Source organism: Lolium rigidum, chromosome 2 (assembly GCF_022539505.1).
Source record: "Lolium rigidum isolate FL_2022 chromosome 2, APGP_CSIRO_Lrig_0.1, whole genome shotgun sequence".
In the NCBI taxonomy this organism is placed as follows: domain Eukaryota; kingdom Viridiplantae; phylum Streptophyta; class Magnoliopsida; order Poales; family Poaceae; genus Lolium; species Lolium rigidum.
Genome location: NC_061509.1, coordinates 166,856,626 through 166,879,172, shown reverse-complemented (window position 1 = coordinate 166,879,172; position 22,547 = coordinate 166,856,626). Strand labels below are relative to the sequence as shown.

Here is a 22,547-nt window from a genome sequence, read left to right as displayed (position 1 = left end):
TTGGGTTAGGCCCATAGGCGACGAAAAATACCCCTTAGCGGACGATTTTGAGACGTTGTCTATCAGAACCTTTCTTGTAGTGATGATCGAAGCAGCCGATCACGCGCCTTGTGCCGATAGGGTTCCCACAGACGGCACCAATTGACGAGGGTGCTCCCCGGCAATGCCCACCATGAGGGGCTTAGGGTTGAAGGAATCTTGCAGGCTGACACGAGATATCGAATACCAAACAAACGGGGAGAGAGATTTACCCAGGTTCGGGACCCTCGATGAGGTAAAACCCTTACTTCCTGCTTGTCTTACCTCGATTATCGAATATTTTGGGTTACAATGGGGTAGCCGAAGGCTATGGTTTTGGTCTCATCGAGAGGCTAAGATTCTAAGGTCCTAGCTCCTAACTTGCGGCGAATCTATGTGTTGAAGTTGTGTCCTCCGGCAGACCCTCTCCTGGCCCTTATATTGCAGGCCCGGTCACGAGAGTTCTGTCCGGATTCGACTAGGTTACAAAGAGATATACTCTAATCTTTCCTTGTTTAACATCTTTTTGCATTGTTCGTCAAGAATCCTTCTTCGGATGAACGTTCTTTACTAGAACCGATGTATGGGTCCACCTGGTCGTTGGATAGTCTTCATGGGCCTCTGGTTAGGCCGTAGGAGGTAGCCTAATGTTGGTTACCTGAAGAGTAATGCCCACATCACCCATGCTTTTATTTTGACCGTTTGGTTCAGGAGGGAGTGGCGCGAAGCTCTGCTCTGTTGTCATCTGGTGACATTTTGGTCCATGGTGAAGTTAGAGGCGAAGAATATAATGAAGGCCGAATTAGAGGACTAGCAATGGAGGTTCAAGTCTTTGTCGCTATTGAGGGATTTTCTTGGTGTTCCGGCCTTCGCAGCAGTAGTATGAAAGTGGGGGTGGCAACACATGTGAAGTTCGGAGTCTTACCTTTCAGAATGAAAATCCAATGTCTGACCTTAATTGGTTGTGCCTGGCAATGATCTTGTTGAAGGCATTGTTTTGATAGCGGGACTATTTTCAGGGTGAAAACTTAAGATCTTTGATCGGACGATGACGGCGCTTGTGCACTGTTTCCTTCTTGAAGGTGTCGCTTTTGGAGAGCTGAAATTCAGATGTTATCTTAGTGGTGAATGTATTGTTGTCTAGGGCTAGAATACTGTAGCGGAACTTTTATTTATTAGCTTTTTTTATCCTTTCTGGAAGTTTGCATCCGTACTGCCATTAGGGTATTGCATTGTTGCATAGACTGGGTGTATTTAGTATCTCCTGATATTAATATATTCCCTTTTATCGATAAAAAATTAAGCATTTCAGGCATAAAACCCGAATCCCGAATTCCAACCCCGAAATTCCAGATCATGAACTCGTTATCTGAAACCTAAAAAATCCGATCATCTATTCGGGAAGGTGTTTCGAATTCCTGAATTTATTTCAGAAATTTTAGGCAATTAGTTTTCGGCACCCGAATATCTCTAGAAACCCGTTAACATTTATAATTTAGAATGGCCAGACGCTCTGAGCCCGACCCAAGTGGAGCGAGTGGAATAACCCTAAATTAGCACGAGTGCATACATCCTCTTCACTAACCTCCCCACTCCCGGTTTCCTCTGGCCCGGACCTCCTCACTCCATGTCTCCTCCAGGATCTAGCTGCAACTACCTCACCCACATGCCACAACGAGACAGATCGAGGACGGGACTACACCTGATTGGTTTGGTACCTGGCGATCGTCCCGCCGCGACCTAGACGAGGAGTAGGTGCGCCTCGCTTGCAAGTCGCGACCCTCCCGCCCGAACGACTTGCGCAGCTCCCTCACCGTCGTCTTCTCCTCGTCGACGCCTCCCCGTCATCCTCGATGCCCGACAGGACGCCTCCGCCCTCCATCATGATTGCCTCGTTGTGGAGACCCGCAAGTTGCACTTTCGGCGACCGACTCGTCGATTGAAGGAAATTGTTTCTTGTTGTCATTTTTTGTGCTCGGTATGTAATTTCGGGCTATTCAGGAATTTCCAAGTCTAAACCCGTATTGTTGGGTACCTGAATTGCCGGGATCAAATATTTGGATGTACTTTCGGGTGTCATTTTCTAGAACCCCAAATATTTTTTCCTCGAATTTCTGTCCTAAAATTTCGGGATTTCCTGAAACACCCAGAGTGAGTAACAGTTTTGTGATTACAGATTACTACCTCTATATTATAATTTTATACTAACAGTCGCAAATTTATCTAGATTCACACATATCTACATAATAAAAATCATTTATGTATATATGTATTTAAACAAAATGGTGACAGTTCACATGGAATTGTCGACAGTTATAACACTAAATGGGTAATCCTAGAAGGCTAAACAAGAGCAATATGCGCGTGATGTAAAAAAAGATCCAGTCCAAGCAAGAGTAGGACTGCAGGTAAATAAAATTATAAATGCGGCTGCAGAAGGCGCGTGTTCACACTCTCTCTTTTGCCAGGATCATCAGTCCGATGTTTGGAACCTCCATATATATATCGGTATGGGACACCTTGATCAATATTGTTTTGTTAAATCTAAAATTCAGAGCGAAATCTTTGCATCTGACCGCTACCAAAATAGGACAAGAACATTGTTTTAAAGAAGGATGAGGAAAGAGTAGGAGTTCGGCTGTGATTGAAGGCGTTAATTTCATGCCTATTTAACAGCACAAGTGCGATGTGCTCTAGTCAATTCGTCACGCAATCGTCACTCGTCACCACTCACCGCGGAGCTAGCTAAGAGCATCTCCACTCGTTTGCCCTCCTTACGCCGAAATCCGGGGAAATTTACGTCCGGATTGAACGTAAATTTAGCGTGGGGAGGACTAGTTTCCCAGCCGCGATCTCAGACGAAGACGGCGATCTAAATTTGAAAAACGGAAACTTGACAAAATACGGCAAAAAACGATTGAATTTAGACTAACTTTAATGATATTTACTATATAGAGGCGAAGTTCATACATAGAATTCTACTATATTTTGAATTCGGTCAGGGGAATAGAACTCTAAATATTAAAACACGGCGCTCTACATGCCGAAATGGCGGTAGAACACCGTGTAGTCGCCGTCGTCACCGGCGCCATCATCGTCGGAGCCGTCGTCGTCGAACTGCGGCGGCGCCGACGCCGCCTGACTGCTGCCTTGGCCGGCGTCTCCCCACCGGCCACTGGTGCGAGGCGGAGACGGCGATGGCTTGTACCAGTCGTCGTCGGACTCCTCAAGGTCGATGACGGGGACGGCGACGCCGGATGGAGGAGTCGCAGGCCGGCGGTAGCGAGCGACGTCCTCGAGGAGCCTCGCCTGCCGCTCCGCCTCCTCCTTCTCCCACTGCTCCCTCGACCAGGCGCAGGCCTGGTCGAGGGGCATGGCATTCTCGGCGGGGACGAGGTCCTGGAGGGACCTCGCCATGACGGCCTCGAGGATGGCGGCGTCCTCGGCACTTTCGGCCTCCTCCACCTTCACCTTCGCCGGCTTGCGCTTCCGCTCGCCGGAGGTGTCGGGTTCGCGCTTGGGGCGGAGCCGTCCTTGTGCCGTCGAGGGCTCGCGGATGACGATCCCACCACCGCCGCGCGCGCGGGTGCTCGGCGGGGAAGACGGCTCCTTTTTCACCGGCGCCCATGATGGCGCCGACCTGGAGATCGACCTCGACGCCGAATCGGACGACGAGGAACTGGCAGCCATGCACCGTGGCTGCCAGCTGCTCACCCGGCGGCGGCTGGCCGATGCCCTCGACAGCGGGGGCATCGTCAGAAAGGGAAGTTGCCGCCCTTGATGTGCTCGAGGACGGCCTCGAGCGTCCGGCCCGGCACGCTCCACCACCGCTTGCGTCCGGCGGTGTTGTTGCGCGGAGGCGGAGGCGGCGGGCCATCGTAGGAGGCGAGCTCCTGCTCCCAACGGCGAAGGAAGTAGAAGTTCCACGCCGTCAGGTTGTCGGGGTGGTAGCGTGGCTCGGCGCGGTCCTGGTCCGACAATGTTAGTCGGACCTCCTCGATGGCGGCTTCGAGGGCGCATCCCTTCGGCGACGGCGGGATTGGCACGCCGCCCACACTTAGCCGCCACCCGCCGCCGGGAGGCCTCGTGTCCGGCGGGCAGGGGTACCCCGCCTGGTGGAGGAGGTGCCCCTCCCACGCGTGGAGCGACCGGCGGGGGAAGCCGTTGTTGGCCGAGCCGTCTTCGTCGTTGTAGGCCATGGATCTCGTCGAGGGTCGAGGGAAGGAAGAGGAAGAGGAAGAGGAAGGGTGGTGCGACGCGTCGCGGCGAGCGGGGTATTTAGGCGGGGCTGGAGCCGGCGATTTATTGCCGCGTGGATGCTACGCGTCCGCGGCGAGCTGACCGGCGGCAACCTTTACTGCGCACGGAAGACGATGCGTTTGTCGCTGACCGGCCGGGTCCATCTCTCGCACGGAAGCCGAAGCGAAAGCGCGGGAGAGAAATCTCGGTGTTTCGCGCGCTTTCGCTTCGTCCGGAGTCCCCGAGCGCGCCTCGGGAGACCAGCGATGGCGTGGGCTCGCCGGATGTATTTAGGCCCAAATCCGGAGAAAAACGACGAATCGGGGACACGACTGAACCGAAATTCACCGTCCGGATGAGAAAATCGTTGTTCGGGAGTCTCTTCGGGGAGACGTGTGGGGATGCTCTAAGTCTATCCGTCGCGACCATAACTAAAGACGTTTCTAAGTGTCCACAAATGCAACATTACGTTTCAGAAAAGGTTCTGACTCAGTGTCAAACTACTCAGGTACGACATTTGCATACGAAAAGGGAGTCCGTGGCAACGAGATGGGGAACCCCTTCCGTTCTGAGTGATTTTGGATGCATGGTCATGAAAATGAAGTTGTCGAGGCTGAAGCCACCTGATCGGCGAGCAAAAACTTAAGTACATAGATCTCAAAAAAAAAAAAAAAACTTAAGTACATTAACATATACTAGTCTGAAAATGCTCCAATTATCTCCAATCGCGAAGTTGACGATTAGGTGTCATTATGGGTCAACAACAAATCAGCGAACCATTCCCTGCTTCGCCCCCGCACGGCGACCAGGGGAACCCTAGATCGCGCCGCCTCCCGGCTCCCCTCCTCCCTCCCCTTCCTCCCTCGCCGCTGCCTGAGGGCGCGGCCGGGCAAAGCCCGGTTGGCGTCGGCGTCGGCGAGGCCCTCTCGTCCTCTGGCTCGGATGGAGGGGCGCGGGCAGTCTTCTCCGGGACAGGGCGTGGCGTTTCGTCGGGGGCCACGGCGCGCCGGTGCGGGCATGGCCTGCTGCGGCGATGCGACGGACGACGGTGGTGGCGGCGCGGGCAGGTGGCGGCAAGGGCGGTGGTGGCTGATTGGCCGACTTCTGTGAGGAAGGTGGCTCGACGGCGGCTGCGTGGGGGGCCGGCGGCGGATCGCTGCAGGCTGGTCCTCTGCGGAGCATCTGAGGAACGGCGGTGGTGGCTCAGCGCCATCTTGCTTGCCTCGGCACTACGCTCGGCGAGGTGGGGATGCGCGGCTGCCGGTGAAAACCGTGCTCCGACTCCGGTCTTGGAGGGCGATGGCGGCGCTACACGTCGTAACCTTCTTGAAGGCATCGTTGTCGCAGCCTACATCTACACTCTCGCGCTGCTCCGGGGGAAACCCTAGATCTGGGTCTCCCGGATCGGACGATGGTGGCGCGCCCTGCGTCGTTCTACCTCCTGGGGCATCGTTTTTGGTGCAGCTGCTGGATGTTGGCGGATGTCGGTGGAGTGGTATTCATCTACCACATTGTTGGCGTGGAGGCTCGGTGGAATGGTGCTGCAGGGTATCGACGACAGATGCGGTATGATGTATGCGTGCAGGATGGTGGAGCCGTCTGGCGTCATGGTGGCATCGACGGTAGGTCTTGCAAGGTTAATGCGATGATCTCTCTTGAAGATGGAGTCGAGGAAGATGGCGGTAGCAACTTCTGTGGCGTGTGTGTTGGTGTGCGCGGAGTGTCTGCTTGACTGGATGTGCTTCTCACCTGCTATTGGGCGGTTTGGGAAGGCATTTGGTTTTTGGATGATGTCAATTGGTGTATTGTCACCCTCTTCATCCCACTGTAGGTCTAGTGAGGTGGCTTCGAGGTTGATTTTTTGTATTGCTTCTTGTAAGGTTTGCGAATAATCTAATAAAAAGCCATGTGCATTCTTTGGATGCAGAAGCTGGGGCGATTTTCTCCCCTTTTTGAAAAAAGGTGTCATTATAGGAATCTCATGCATGTGTTTTAGTGAGAACATGGATTTACTCTTTGTGTGTGTTTGGTCGGGTCATAGCAACATGAAAAATCAAGGTTGAGTGTAAGTTCTATCATTTTGCGTGAGACGGAAGGTGACCATAAAAATCGAAAAAATGAAAACATCATATGACGAGAGCCTCTGCCAGGGCTGTCGCAATACAGTTGACGTCGCCAGGCGCCCGTCGACAACTTGCCATTGCTACAAAACATACCACTAGAGTCGGTTTTGTACATAGGTCAGAACCGGTTTACCTACCTGGCTCTGGCCCATGGTCTCTAATAAGAGTAACATTAGAGATGATTTTAGGAAGCGGCTGTAGTACCCAAGCCCTTAAACCGAAAAAAAAAAAAAAAAAAAACCGTCTCCACTATAGTGTCTACCGGAGACAGCTCAAATTTACGGTTGGCTCAACATCTTTATTTCTTGGCCGACTCCATTCTTATGGCTCCTAAAACGGTTGTTATTTTCAACCGGCCATTACTTTCGTAGGGTCCGAGTATTCTCTTCAGCCAACGTTGTTGTAACCATACCGCAATATTCAAAGCATCCAAAAAAGTTCGAAAGTCGGACTATATGTAACATTTAGCAATATATGTAGATGTACATTATTTAAGAAGTATAAAGATAATAGAAAGTGCAGAGATATATGCCACAAGTCACACATTGCAGCACAACATATATCCGAACTAGAATTTGCAGATACGTCTGAAGTTTTGGGACAATGACATGTATACGTTTTAGAACTAGAATTGACACTTCAAGCATGGCAAGTCACAGATCACTAGTTTGCAGGATTGGTTAGCACAAACTGAGCTCATTCTTCTTCGGAGATCTGCGGGTACTCTGCAAAGGGATTCTCGGGTTATGCACATACTCCCTCAAAAGCTTAGTCTTTCCTTTCTTCCTGGCCTTGGCAATAATCAAAACAGGTGCGCGCTCAAGACGCTTCTCCCCCCCCCCCCCAATGACGAAGTGTGTGAGGATCTCGTTCTTCAGATAGGCACGAGTAGACTCGAGCATTTGCTTTCAAGTAGGAAGGTTGATGGACACTCGATTTCATTCCACGGTCTTAGAAAGGGACATGAAGATTCTTCTAGTGGTATCCGACAACGACAACATAGAGTTTCAAGGGATCCCTAGTTTCAACAAAATATGCTACTTAAGATGAAGCAACACACACACACACACAACACAGAGTCAATAGGAAGCAACAATATATTCTTCAACCCCTCCTCATCGCCTTCAGCTGCTGCAGCAGCTTGGCCTTGGGAGGCGGTATGTCATACGTTGCAAACGTATCTATAATTTTTTATGCTCCATCCTTGTTTTACACCAATTTCTATATGTTATGTTTACATTTCGTGGCATTTTTGTGTATTTTTCGGAACTAACCTATTGACAAGATGCCACAGTGACAGTTCTGCTGTTTCGTATTTCGGAAAAGTTGTACAGGAAATATTCTCGGAATTGGACGAAACAAAAGCTAAACCTCCTATTTTTCCAGACATGAAGACGTAGTCCAAATCAGAGACGGGGGAGGGCGCCGAGGTGGCCACACCATGCCTAGGCGCGGGCCCACCTCTGGTCGCGCCTAGGGGTGGTGTGGGGCCCCTGGCTCCCACCGACCTCGCCCTTCCGCCTATAAGTTGCCTCCCGCCGTGAAAACCCTAAATCAATCAGCCTCCATCCACGAAAAGTTCTGTAGCTCCGCCACCATCGAAGACAAGTTTCGGGGGACAGAACTCTCTGTTCCGGCACCCTGCAGGGATGGGGAATTGCCCCGGAGCCATCTCCATCGACTCCACCGCCATCTTCATCGTTGTTGCTGACTCCCATGATGAGGAGGGAGTAGTTCTCCCCCGAGGCTGAGGGCTTTACCGGTAGCTATGTGGTCTATCTCTCTCTCCCATGGTATGATCTTTATGTGATCATGAGCTTTGTAATCTAGTTGAATAAGTAGATGTTATTCTTCATCTATTATGCTACTCAAGTAGTTTTATTATTTGATCTCCGGAGACACCTTGTCCCACGGTGTGAAGGTGACAGTGTGCACCCGTGTGTGTCTCTTAGGCTAAACTTTACATAAGGACTTATAAATTGTGGTGTTTTGTTCGTACTATCTTTGTATGCTCAAAAACACAGCGCGGGGCGTCCCTAGATTTGGAATGCAAACTTTAAGGAGTGCTTTTATAGCCCTACACGGTGAATTTGTGTTCGTTATCCAACCGGAGAGTGGTTCAGAGTAGCTTGTGTGAAGAAATGATATTTATGTATTCAATAATGATATCATTGTTGAGAGTGTCCACTAGTGAAAGTATGATCCCTAGGCCTTGTTTCTAAGCATTGAAACACCGTTTACAACCAGTTTTGCTACATGTTTGCTTGCTGCCATTTTTATTTCAGATTGCAATTACCACTCATAATCATCCATATTACTTGTATTTCACTATCTCTTCGCCGAACTAGTGCACCTATACACCTGACAAGAGTATTGAGTGTGTTGGGGTCACAAGAGACTTCTTGTATCGTAATTGCAGGGTTGCTTGAGAGGGATATCTTTGACCTCTACCTCCTTGAGTTCGATAAACCTTGGGTGATCCACTCAAGGGAAACTTGCTGTTGTTCTACAAATCTCTGCACTTGGAGGCTCAACACTGTCTACAAGATAAGAAGCGTGCATAGACATCAGCATGTCACCTCTCTTGATGGCTAGGTTGCGCAAGCGACACAGGTGAATTCCAAACGCCTTGTGCTTAGCCATCAAGGCATACTTGTTGGCGTTCTCTCCCACATTAGGGCGCGTAGAGCCAAGGGCTTTAGCATGCATCATGATGCTGGCGAAGTTGGTGGCGATAGACCTCTGCCAAAAGGGGCACTTGTACACGCCTTCAGCCCAACATAACGGCCATCGTGTTTTCCCGACTAGAGCCTCCTCAAGTCGTGACGATCCTACATGTGGAAGGAATCATCCTTGCTGCCAACCTCATCACCATCTTCCTGTTATGAACAACATTCAAGTGTGAGTGAATTGCAACGTGATCTATTCAGCAATATGTGATTGTGGTATCAACAACATTAAACCAAAAGCTATTCCTAATATGAATATGACAAAAAAAATGAGGCGGTCTTAGTTTAACATTGGACACATATACATACTCAGAAATGGAATTTGTGAACGAAAGATATATATAAGCACAAGGAATTTGTATACACTAATGGTTCGCTAACCCCACTCTGAACATTTGAATCATTTGAGTGCCCAAAAATTCATCATCAGTGCAAAAATCATCAAAGGCACGACCACAATCCCCAAATCTAAATAAATAACATAGTAAGTTTAATTGATTGCATGTCTAACTTGCATAAATTAACCGAGTGAGTTCAATTACTTCCATAAATAAACCAAGTGAGGTTAATTATTTGCATAATTAGCTGATGAGTTCAAAACCACAATCACCAAATCTTAAAATATCCCCTGAAATTACAGATCCGTGCTAGCAATAATCCTAGGCAACAGATGTGAGCATGGCCTAACTCTAGGTACCTGATGAGAGCACGGCAGGCCGGAATCTAACAAAAAATGAAGAAACAAAACCCTAGTTACCTCCGACCAATCGTCGACAATGTTCGTGTTGTGGGGGTTCAATGGTGCGATGTAGGTCTCCTCCTTGTACAGGTTCAATCCAGCAGCTGCTTCCCGCGACCGTCTTCTTCATCATCGGTGGGGACGGGGGCCTAGACTCCCTCGGCAGCGGGGATGGGGGCCTGGACTGCAGCGGCTGCAATGACGGGGGTCTCCGATTGGCCAAGTCCATAAGCCGATGTAACGGCTTCAGAGGCGATGATGGGCACCACGCTCTCCTTCTCCATCTATTTCTCTCTTTTTCTTCATAGATCTTAGTACTATATGAGCTGCCAACATGATTATGGTCATATATGTAATTGATATATGGTGGATCTTTATTCTATGATATTGAGATATGAGATTGGAATCTACTATGTGTAAGATGTATTGATAGATGCATATCATGTACCCCGTTTTTAAGTGCTTGTTTTGATCCAACGTGTATGCAAGAATATGCAAGAACATATGTGAGATAGTTTTTTATTGGTTTTGTGTGTGATTAAGTAAAGAAAGTATTTTGTATTTTCGTATTAAAATAGTGCTGTGAGTAGAAAGTATGATAAAAGTGATGGAAAGGTGTTTCTTATGATTAAAATTGGTCTGGGGTTCATGGGTTCACTTGTCTACTCTCTTTTTAAGTTGTAGTGGATACCAACAATTCATCAATGAGATAATATTAGTGGAACTTCAATATGTTTTTTTATAAGCATTCATTTGGGTAACACGTCCTAACATAGAGATGCTGCAACACACCTCTCTTATACTCCACAAGAAAGGGAAAACTCCAAGCAATCTTGTATTAAGAATTAACAGAGCATAGCTTAAGTACTTTGACATGATGTTTGAATATCAAATATGCTACCTTTAGCAAACAAGATTATCACTATTGTGACATGATAACATAGCACATGCATTCACTTTATCCCCAGTGAGGCAGCAAACGAAAAGGTAAAACCATAGTAGATCATGAATTTGTTGTCATATTCAATCACTAAAACCATGCAACTCCATCTAATACACACTTCTCCCCACATATGTTCTTGCATACACGTTGGATCAAAACAACCACTTAAAAACGGGGTACATGATATGCATCTATCAATACATCTTACACATAATAGATTCCAATCTCATATCTCAATATCATAAAATAAAGATCCACCACATATGAATTACATATATGACCATAATCATGTTGGCAGCTCATATGGTACTAAGATCTATGAAGAACAAGAGAGAAATAGATGGAGAAGGAGAGCGTGGTGCCCATCACCGCCTCTGAAGCCGTTACAGCGGCCTATGGAGTGGGCCAATCGAAGGCCCTCGTCAAGGCAGCCGCTAGAGTCTAGGCCCACGTCTCTGCTGCCGATGGTGTCCAGCCCCTGTCCCAACCGACGATGAAGAATACGGCCGTGGGAAGTTGCTGCTAGATTGGGACCCATATGAGGAGGAGCCCTACAACACGCCGCCAAACCCTGAAGACACGAACATTGTCGAGGATCTATCGGAAGTAACTAGGATTTGGTCTCTTCATTTTGTGTTAGATTCCGGTCAGCCGCGTGGTCGCATCTGGTGCCTGGGGTTAGGCCGTGCTCGCATCTGGTGCCTAGGGTGTGCAAATCTGTAGTTTTTGGGGATATTTTTAGATTTGGGGATTAGGGATTTAAACTCAGTCGGTTAATTTATGCAAGTAACTAAACTCAATCGGTTAATTTATGCAATTAATTTAACTCACTCGGTTAATTTATGCAAGTTAGACATGCAAATAATTAGACTCACTATATTATTTTTTAAGATTTGGAGATTGTGGTAGTGTATTTGATGATTATTTGCCTATGATGAACTACTGGGCACTCAAATGATTCATATTTTCACAGTGGGGTTAGTGACCCACTGGTGTGTACAAATTCTTCGTGCATTATATCTTGTTCACTAACTCCATTTCTAAGTAGATACGTGTGTCCAATGTTAATTTAGGGTGCCTCATTTCTTTTTGCCATGTTCATATGAGGATCTTATTTTGGTTGAATGTTGTTCATACTTGAGTCATCTATTGCTGAATTTTACTCATACTTGAATGTTGTTCAGAATATGAAGATAGTGACGAGGTTGATAGCGACGACTGAGTCCTTCCACATGAAGGGTCATCACATCTAGAGGAGGCTCGAGTCGGGTAAACTCGACGGCCGCTGGGCTGGATACGTTTACATGTGCCCCTTTTGTCAGAGGTGTATCGGCGCCAACTTCTACAACATCATGATGCATGATGAAGCCCTTGGTTCCACCCTCCCTAAGTGCGAGAGAATGTCAACAAGTATGCCTTCATGGCTGATCACAAGGCGTTTGGGATTCACCAGTGTCGCCTGCACAACTTGGACATCGAGAGGAATGACATACCACCTCCCAAACCCAAGATGTTGAAGACCAAGGGTCTAGGCAGCAAGAAGGAGAGGAAGCGACAGCAGCCAAAGCCGATGAGGATGGTTTGAGGAATATGTTATTGCTGCATGTTGACTCTGTACTCTCTCTATGTGTGTTGCTTCTCCTTAGGCATCTTATTTTGTTGAAATCAGGGATCCCTTGCAATGGTGTGTTGACTTCTCTAGATTTGCTATCAAAGTCAAAAAAGAATGAATGATGTGAGCAAGAGAGAGAAAAAGTGTTTTCGTTTGTTTTCCAGAAAGAGAGAGACATGAGGTTAATGAGGCAGATAGAGAGAGAATGTACTCTGATTTATCTAGGGGCATAGCATATCTACTGATATCACATTCTACGTGATACCATGATACCATTTATCAAAATTTTAATTTGCAAATATCAAAAATTCCAAAATAAATTCTTGAATATTTATGGGATATGTATTTATCATCCTCAAAATTTGAAGAATAAAATTCGAAATCCACACAACGATATAAAAAAGAAAATTCCAACAAAAATAGTGTCACAAAAAGACGAAAACACAAAATGGCACTATTCATGTACCAATTTTTATTTTTATTTTGTTTATGTATTTCAAATTTTCTTTCGAAACTTCTAGGGAATGTAAACACACATCTTGTGAACATCTATGATGGCGTGTATTTCACACGTTCGTTGGGAACCCCAAGAGGAAGGTATGATGCGCACAGCAGCAAGTTTTCCCTCAGAAAGAAACCAAGGTTTATCGAACCAGGAGGAGCCAAGAAGAACGTTGAAGGTTGATGGCGGCGGGATGTAGTGCGGCGCAACACCGGAGATTCCGGCGCCAACGTGGAACCTGCACAACACAACCAAAGTACTTTGCCCCAACGAAACGAGTGAGGTTGTCAATCTCACCGGCTTGCTGTAACAAAGGATTAACCGTATTGTGTGGAAGATGATTGTTTGCGAGAGAAAACAGTAAAAACAAGTATTGTAGCGGATTTGTATTTCAGTATTAAAGAATGGACCGGGGTCCACAGTTCACTAGAGGTGTCTCTCCCATAAGATAAAAGCATGTTGGGTGAACAAATTACAGTCGGGCAATTGACAAATAGAGAGGACATAACAATGCACATACATGTCATGATAAGTACGGTGAGATTTAATTGGGCATTACGACAAAGTACATAGACCGCCATCCAACTGCATCTATGCCTAAAAAGTCCACCTTCGGATATCGTCCGAACCCCCTCCGGTATTAAGTTGCTAACAACGGACAATTGCATTAAGTATGGTGCGTAATGTAATCAACAACTACATCCTCGGACATAGCGCCAATGTTTTATCCCTAGTGGCAACAGCACAACACAACCTTAGAACTTTCTGTCATCTGTCCCGGGTGTCAATGCGGGCATGAACCCACTATCGAGCATAAATACTCCCTCTTGGAGTTAAGAGCAAAAACTTGGCCAGAGCCTCTACTAATAACGGAGAGCATGCAAGATCATAAACAACACATATGTAATAACTTGATAATTAACATAACATGGTATTCTCTATCCATCGGATCCCGAACAACACAACATAGAGTATTACAGATAGATGATCTTGATCATGTTAGGCAGCTCACAAGATCCAACAATGAAGCACAATGAGGAGAAGACAACCATCTAGCTACTGCTATGGACCCATAGTCCAGGGGTGAACTACTCACTCATCACTCCGGAGGCGACCATGGCGGTGTAGAGTCCTCCGGGAGATGAATCCCCTCTCCGGCGGGTGCCGGAGGAGATCTCCGAGAATCCCCCGAGATGGGATTGGCGGCGGCGGCGTCTGCGGAAGGTTTTCCGTATCGTGGTTTTTCGCATCAGGGGTTTCGCGACGGAGGCTTTAAGTAGGCGGAAGGGCAACGTGGGGGGCCACACGGGGGCCCCACACCACAGGTCGGCGCGGCCAAGGGCTGGGCCGCGCCGCCTTATGGTGGCAGCCCCTCGTGGCCCCACTTCGTATCCCTTTCGGTCTTACGGAAGGTTCGTGGCAAAATAGGACCACTGGGTCTTGATTTCGTCTAATTCCGAGAATATTTCGTTACTAGGATTTCTGAAACCAAAAACAGCGAGAAAACGGCAAGCTGGCTCTTCGGCATCTTGTTAATAGGTTAGTTGCAGAAAATGCACGAATATGACATAAAGTGTGCATAAAACATGTAGGTATCATCAATAATATGGCATGGATCATAAGAAATTATCGATACGTTGGAGACGTATCAGCATCCCCAAGCTTAGTTCTGCTCGTCCCGAGCGAGTAAAACGATAACAAAGATAAATTTCTGAAGTGACATGCCATCATAACCTTGATCATACTATTTGTAAACATATGTAATGAATGCAGCGATCAAAACAATGGTAATGACATGAGTAAACAAGTGAATCATAAAGCAAACACTTTTCATGAATAGTACTTCAAGACAAGCATCAATAAGTCTTGCATAAGAGTTAACTCATAAAGCAATAAATCAAAGTAAAGGTATTGAAGCAACACAAAGGAAGATTAAGTTTCAGCGGTTGCTTTCAACTTGTAACATGTATATCTCATGGATAATTGTCAACATAGAGTAATATAACAAGTGCAATATGCAAGTATGTAGGAATCAATGCACGGTTCACACAAGTGTTTGCTTCTTGAGGTGGAGAGAGATAGGTGAACTGACTCAACATAAAAGTAAAAAGAATGGTCCTTCAAAGAGGAAAGCATCGATTGCTATATTTGTGCTAGAGCTTTTATTTTGAAAACATGAAACAATTTTGTCAACGGTAGTAATAAAGCATATGAGTTATGAAAATTATATCTTACAAGTTGCAAGTCTCATGCATAGTATACTAATAGTGCCCGCACCTTGTCCTAATTAGCTTGGACTACCGGATCATCACATACACATGTTTTAACCAAGTGTCACAATGGGGTACCTCCATGTCGCCTGTACAAAGGTCTAAGGAGAAAGCTCGCATTTTGGATTTCTCGCTTTTGATTATTCTCAACTTAGACATCCATACCGGGACACATGGACAACAGATAATGGACTCCTCTTTAATGCATAAGCATGTGGCAACAATTATTATTCTCATATGAGATTGAGGATATGTGTCCAAAACTGAAACTTCCACCATGATTCATGGCTTTAGTTAGCGGCCCAATGTTCTTCTCTAACAATATGCATGCTCCAACCATTAAGGTGGTAGATCTCTCTTACTTCAGACAAGACGGACATGCATAGCAACTCACATGATATTCAACAAAGATAGTTAATGGCGTCCCCAGAAGCATGGTTATCGCACAACAAGCAACTTAATAAGAGATAAAGTGCATAAGTACATATTCAATACCACAATAGTTTTTAAGCTATTTGTCCCATGAGCTATATATTGCAAAGGTGAATGATGGAATTTTAAAGGTAGCACTCAAGCAATTTACTTTGGAATGGCGGATAAATACCATGTAGTAGGTAGGTATGGTGGACACAAATGGCATAGTGGTTGGCTCAAGTATTTTGGATGCATGAGAACTATTCCCTCTCGATACAAGGTTTAGGCTAGCAAGGTTATTTGAAACAAACACAAGGATGAACGGTGCAGCAAAACTCACATAAAAGACATATTGTAAACATTATAAGACTTTACACCGTCTTCCTTGTTGTTCAAAACTCAATACTAGATGTTATCTAGACTCTAGAGAAACCAAATATGCAAACCAAATTAGCAAGCTCTAAGTATTTCTTCATTAATGGGTGCAAAGTATATGATGCAAGAGCTTAAACATGAGCACAACAATTGCCAAGTATCAAATTATCCAAGACATTTTTAGAGTTACTACATGTAGTATTTTCCAATTCCAACCATATAACAATTTAACAAAGAAGAAACTTCGCCATGAATACTATGAGTAGAGCCTAAGGACATACTTGTCCATATGCTACAGCGGAGCGTGTCTCTCTCCCATAAAGTGAATGCTAGGATCCATTTTATTCAAACAAAACAAAAACAAAAACAAACCGACGCTCCAAGCAAAGTGCATAAGATGTGACGGAATAAAAATATAGTTTCAGGGGAGGAACCTGATAGTGTTGTTGATGAAGAAGGGGATGCCTTGGGCATCCCCAAGCTTAGACGTTTGAGTCTTCTTAAAATATGCAGGGGTGAACCACCGGGGCATCCCCAAGCTTAGAGCTTTCACTCTCCTTGATCATATTGCATCATACTCCTCTCTTGATCCTTGAAAACTTCCTCCACACCAAACTCGAAACAACTCATTAGAGGGTTAGTGCACAATAAAAATTAACATGTTCAGAGGTGACACAATCATTCTTAACACTTCTGGACATTGCATAAAGCTACTGGACATTAATGGATCAAAGAAATTCATCCAACATAGCAAAAGAGGCAATGCAAAATAAAAGGCAGAATCTGTCAAAACAGAACAGTCCGTAAAGATGGATTTTATTAGGGCACCATACTTGCTCAAATGAAAATGCCCAAATTGAATGAAAGTTGCGTACATATCTGAGGATCATGCACGTAAATTGGCTTAATTTTCTGAGCTACCTACAGGGAGGTAGACCCAGATTCGTGACAGCAAAGAAATCTGGAACTGCGCAGTAATCCAAATCTAGTACTTACTTTACTATCAAAGACTTTACTTGGCACAACAAAACATAAAACTAAGATAAGGAGAGGTTGCTACAGTAGTAAACAACTTCCAAGACTCAAATATAAAACAAAAATACTGTAGTAAAAACATGGGTTGTCTCCCATAAGCGCTTTTCTTTAACGCCTTTCAGCTAGGCGCAGAAAGTGTGTATCAAGTAACATCAAAGGGTGGTGCATCTACAGCGGGGTTTTGAGTTTCTCAACCATGCATAGTATATTGGATACATAAGTTTCAGCGTCTCCCTTCTCATTAGTCTTGGGCTTGCTACTCTCATCGAACAAATTTTCAGGAACAAGCCAAGCATAGTTATGTTCTAGTGCATCATTCATAGCTAGGAGTTTACATGGTATTGCTACTTTGATCTCCCCACCATCATTAGCATTATTAGTGTACCTTATTCTATCCATGTCCATTTTTTCAAGGAGACCAACAAAATTAGTATGAGAATCAAGCATATTAAATTTAGCAAAGACCTTTCTAGCCTCTCTTGCTAGACCACCAAATTCTCTAAGAAGGGTTTCTAAAACAAAATCTTTCTATTCCCCCTCTTCCATATCACCAAGTGTAAGAAACATGTGTTGGATTATATGATTGAGATTAACAAATTTAGTTTCCAACATGCGAACTAAAGCAGCAGCAGCAATTTCATAAGTAGGAGCAAGTTCTACCAAGTGTCTATCTTCAAAATCTTCAACGGTACTAACATGGGTGAAAAATTCTTCTATATTGTTCCTCCCAATTATAGACCCGCGTCCTACCGGTATGTTTTTTGTGGTAAAATTAAAAGGAAACATGATGAATCAAGTAAAGTAAATGCAAGTAAACTAATTTTTTTGTGTTTTTGATATAGCAAACAAGACAGTAAATAAAGTAAAACTAGCAACTAATTTTTTTGTGTTTTGATATAATGCAGCAAACAAAGTAGTAAATAAAATAAAGCAAGACAAAAACAAAGTAGAGAGATTGAGAAGTGGAGACTCCCCTTGCAGCGTGTCTTGATCTCCCCGGCAACGGCGCCAGAAAAAGAGCTTGATGGCGTGTATTTCACACGTTCGTTGGGAACCCCAAGAGGAAGGTATGATGCGCACAGCAGCAAGTTTTCCCTCAGAAAGAAACCAAGGTTTATCGAACCAGGAGGAGCCAAGAAGCACGTTGAAGGTTGATGGCGGCGGGATGTAGTGCGGCGCAACACCGAAGATTCCGGCGCCAACGTGGAACCTGCACAACACAACCAAAGTACTTTGCCCCAACGAAACAGTGAGGTTGTCAATCTCACCGGCTTGTTGTAACAAAGGATTAACCGTATTGTGTGGAAGATGATTGTTTGCGAGAGAAAACGAGTAAAAACAAGTATTGCAGCAGATTTGTATTTCGGTATTAAAGAATGGACCGGGGTCCACAGTTCACTAGAGGTGTCTCTCCCATAAGATAAAAGCATGTTGGGTGAACAAATTACAGTCGGGCAATTGACAAATAGAGAGGGCATAACAATGCACATACATGTCATGATAAGTACGGTGAGATTTAATTGGGCATTACGACAAAGTACATAGACCGCCATCCAACTGCATCTATGCCTAAAAAGTCCACCTTCGGAGTTATCGTCCGAACCCCCTCCGGTATTAAGTTGCTAACAACGAGACAATTGCATTAAGTATGGTGCGTAATGTAATCAACAACTACATCCTCGGACATAGCGTCAATGTTTTATCCCTAGTGGCAACAGCACAACACAACCTTAGAACTTTCTGTCACTCGTCCCGTGTGTCAATGCGGGCATGAACCCACTATCGAGCATAAATACTCCCTCTTGGAGTTAAGAGCAAAAACTTGGCCGAGCCTCTACTAATAACGGAGAGCATGCAAGATCATAAACAACACATATGTAATAACTTGATAATTAACATAACATGGTATTCTCTATCCATCGGATCCCGACAAACACAACATAGAGTATTACGGATAGATGATCTTGATCATGTTAGGCAGCTCACAAGATCCAACAATGAAGCACAATGAGGAGAAGACAACCATCTAGCTACTGCTATGGACCCATAGTCCAGGGGTGAACTACTCACTCATCACTCCGGAGGCGACCATGGCGGTGTAGAGTCCTCCGGGAGATGAATCCCCTCTCCGGCAGGGTGCCGGAGGAGATCTCCAGAATCCCCCGAGATGGGATTGGCGGCGGCGGCGTCTCTCGAAGGTTTTCCGTATCGTGGTTTTTCGCATCAGGGGTTTCGCGACGGAGGTTTTAAGTAGGCGGAAGGGCAACGTGGGGGGCCACACGGGGGCCCCACACCACAGGTCGGTGCGGCCAAGGGCTGGGCCGCGCCGCCCTATGGTGGCAGCCCCTCGTGGCCCCACTTCGTATCCCTTTCGGTCTTACGGAAGGTTCGTGGCAAAATAGGACCCCGGGTCTTGATTTCGTCCAATTCCGAGAATATTTCGTTACTAGGATTTCTGAAACCAAAAACAGCAGAAAACAACAACTGGCTCTTCGGCATCTTGTTAATAGGTTAGTTCCAGAAAATGCACGAATATGACATAAAGTATGCATAAAACATGTAGGTATCATCAATAATATGGCATGGATCATAAGAAATTATCGATACGTTGGAGACGTATCAATCTACAATTTTTTCTAGAACTTTTTGACGTATGTATATAAATTTAAATTATCTAGGTTGGTATCATGGTATCACGTAAAGCGTGGAATCACTAGATATTTTACCTATGGAGGTGAGCTAGACATGGTCCGATGATGATCCACACGCCGCGGCTCCACATGTCAGAATAATGGTCAATGTCATTGGCCCCACGATAACATGCATTTGACCTTCTTGTGAGAGTTTGAGACAAGAGATTGGGCAAAAGTGATGAAAAATTTAGAGGATGAGGAAAAAATAATAGAAGTAACGAACGAAGGGCACAGAAATAAAAATCCCTAGAAAAATATGTGTTGACTTTACCATGGTAGTCTATATCCGACAAGTTATCGACATGAAACATGTTAAAAAAGTTACATAACTAATAATATTTTGTTAAATTCTAGCTGTAAATATTAGATCTATCTGTCACGGTAATTATGTCAATGTCCATTAATGTGATGTCTCTAGTTCACATCCATATGTTTCTTTTAGTATATAATAGATAGAATAGATTGAATAGATTGAATAGATTGAAGTGAAAAAACATACTCCCTCTGTTTCATTCTATAGTGCCTATAGTTTTTTGGCACGAAAATTAGCGCAAGAGTATTTTTTACAAAAGACCCCTAGCTAAACAATTTGAGATCAACTAAAATTTTGAAAATCCATATCTTCCTAACTTACCATAATAAATTTGGGAGCTGAACGGGGAGGGGTTAATTGAAAAAAAGCTAAGCTACAACCTTATATTCTGAAACAATTGCCAAAAATCTATAGGCACTATAGAAAGGAACGGAGGGGGTAGCTTTTAAGTTTTAGACTGTTACAAAATGTATGCATGTAGAGAATGTACTTGCAATGTTTTGTTACGAAGCATGTGACAATTCATGAGTTGTACAGGGACGTTATTGATCGAGCATATAAATTGGATGAGACTAAAAAGTAAAAAAAAAAATGTTTACTACTGTATCCGAGCTGTAAGGGGACATGGTGTTTTAGCTCATAGGTCTAAATGCGCCTATTAAAAAAATATTTTAAGTTTATTTTTAATTGTTGACAAATTATGATGAAAAATCCTGGTTGTACATTTATACATTCTATGTTCACTCACAAAGTTTGTGGAAAAAAATCATTTTTTATGACCGACGTAAAAAAGATAAAAACATGTCACGTAAAAATCTATTTTAAATCACCAAAAATTATCTTTTTCACACAACCCACAAAATATACTTCTTTGGGAAACTTAGTATATATGAACATAGAATGTTAAGATGTACACCTAGATTTTTTTATAGAATTTTTAGACATTTTGAAATTTACTTTTTAGACAATGGGTGCATCTACATCTATGAGCTAAAAATGATTTCTCGCTATAAGAGGGACTATTTCCAACATTATATTGTAATAACTCGTCAGAAGATTTTAACGGACTGCAATATACATGATCCTGCTTTGAATTGGTATCTTTGATCATGTCTTTCGGTTCAACCTGCACGCCCCTTCATTAGTCCCTCAAACATAAACATTGTTGGAGTTTACACTCTTAATTATGGCTAGCCGATGCAAGGGAAACTGAGCAGGCAACAAGAGTCAACTCAGCAGATGAACTACAGAAATTTCCTAATAATTCTTTATATATACGCCTTGGTTCGTCTTCGCGCAGTATGAAACGATCGAGCGTCTTCAGCTCAGAGCGGTTGCCTCGTCGGTCGTCGTGCCGCGTCTACCGTGGTTGTATGACTGTCCGGCCGAGCCGCACGCTTGTTCCAGCGAGCTGGTAGCGCTTCAGATCGAACAGTGAGAGGATTACCAGCAGCCAGCCAGTCCTCTCCCTAAATCTGAGACAGGCTCTGCAAGTCACCAGCCTGCATGAACAGTCTGACCCAGAAATCCATCTCGTTGTTGCTCGAGGTCGGCGAAGCACAACCGAAGGGGTCGCCGGCTTCCATGGAGCTGTCCACCGTCATTGCCAGCGTCTCCGACCAGAAGCTGTCGTCGATCTGGAACTCGCCCGAGGTGGAGCTGCCCGTGTTCTCCACTGACGTGGCCATTGAGTCGTCGCTGTCGGACGACGTCGACAGGGACTGCTCCGGCGACGAAGCCGGCTCGGAGGCCGGGCCCTCTGATGGAGCCACAGCAACAGGCTTCTTGGGTTTGCGCTTCTGCGCACTGGTTGCGCCTTGTGGTTTACCTGAAGACTCAAGTCGCTTCTTGAGGTGCGTGTGCCAAACATTCTTGATCTCGTTGTCGGTTCTCCCCGGCAGCCTCGCGGCGATCGTCGACCATCTGTTGCCGAGCATGGTGTGGAGCTGGATGATGGCGTCCTCTTCCTCGCTGCTGAAGTTGCCGCGCTTGATGTCCGGACGAAGGTAGTTGATCCACCGGAGGCGGCAGCTCTTGCCGCAGCGCAGCAGCCCGGCCTGCTTCGGCAGCGCCCGCCAGTTGCTGTGCCCGTGCTGCTCGATATGAGCGACCAGGGTCATGTCCTCCTCCGCCGTCCACGGGCCCCTCTTGAGACCCATCTTCTCGCAGCACGGCGCCCTCCCCATTGCTAGTGGTAGCAAGCTCACTTGGCTGTTCGTGGGAGCTGTGTGTGCTGGATCAGTTCTTCGATGGTGTTGACGGTGGGGCAAGGGAGTTGGATGCTCGGAAGAAGAGGGTGCGTTTTTGGGTGATGGTGTGTAGATTGCGAGGCTTTGGGCTATTTATATATGCTCGGCGCGACACGAGCAGACGGCAGCAAAACGTGGTCAATTAGGGAAGCTGCGTACGCAGCAGGTGTGAGGGGGACAAACGAGGGAGAAGATAATATAGTAGCGTTCTCTGCAACTTGTTGCAGTATTTTTTTTTTATCGTTTTGGATGTATTCCTTGTACGTTGCTTGTTTGGTTGTGTAGTGCTAGAT

General features: G+C 45.4%; 1 protein-coding gene across 1 annotated transcript; it reads right to left on the bottom strand.

The window, feature by feature from the left end:
* Nucleotides 1–21,119: 21,119 nt before the first annotated feature.
* LOC124687652 (transcription factor MYB30-like) lies at nucleotides 21,120–22,300 on the bottom strand. The gene has a single exon (XM_047221416.1). The coding sequence runs from the start codon at nucleotides 22,189–22,191 to the stop codon at nucleotides 21,475–21,477; it is 717 nt and encodes a 238-aa protein (XP_047077372.1). The 5' UTR covers nucleotides 22,192–22,300; the 3' UTR covers nucleotides 21,120–21,474.
* Between the last annotated feature and the right edge of the window lie 247 nt (nucleotides 22,301–22,547).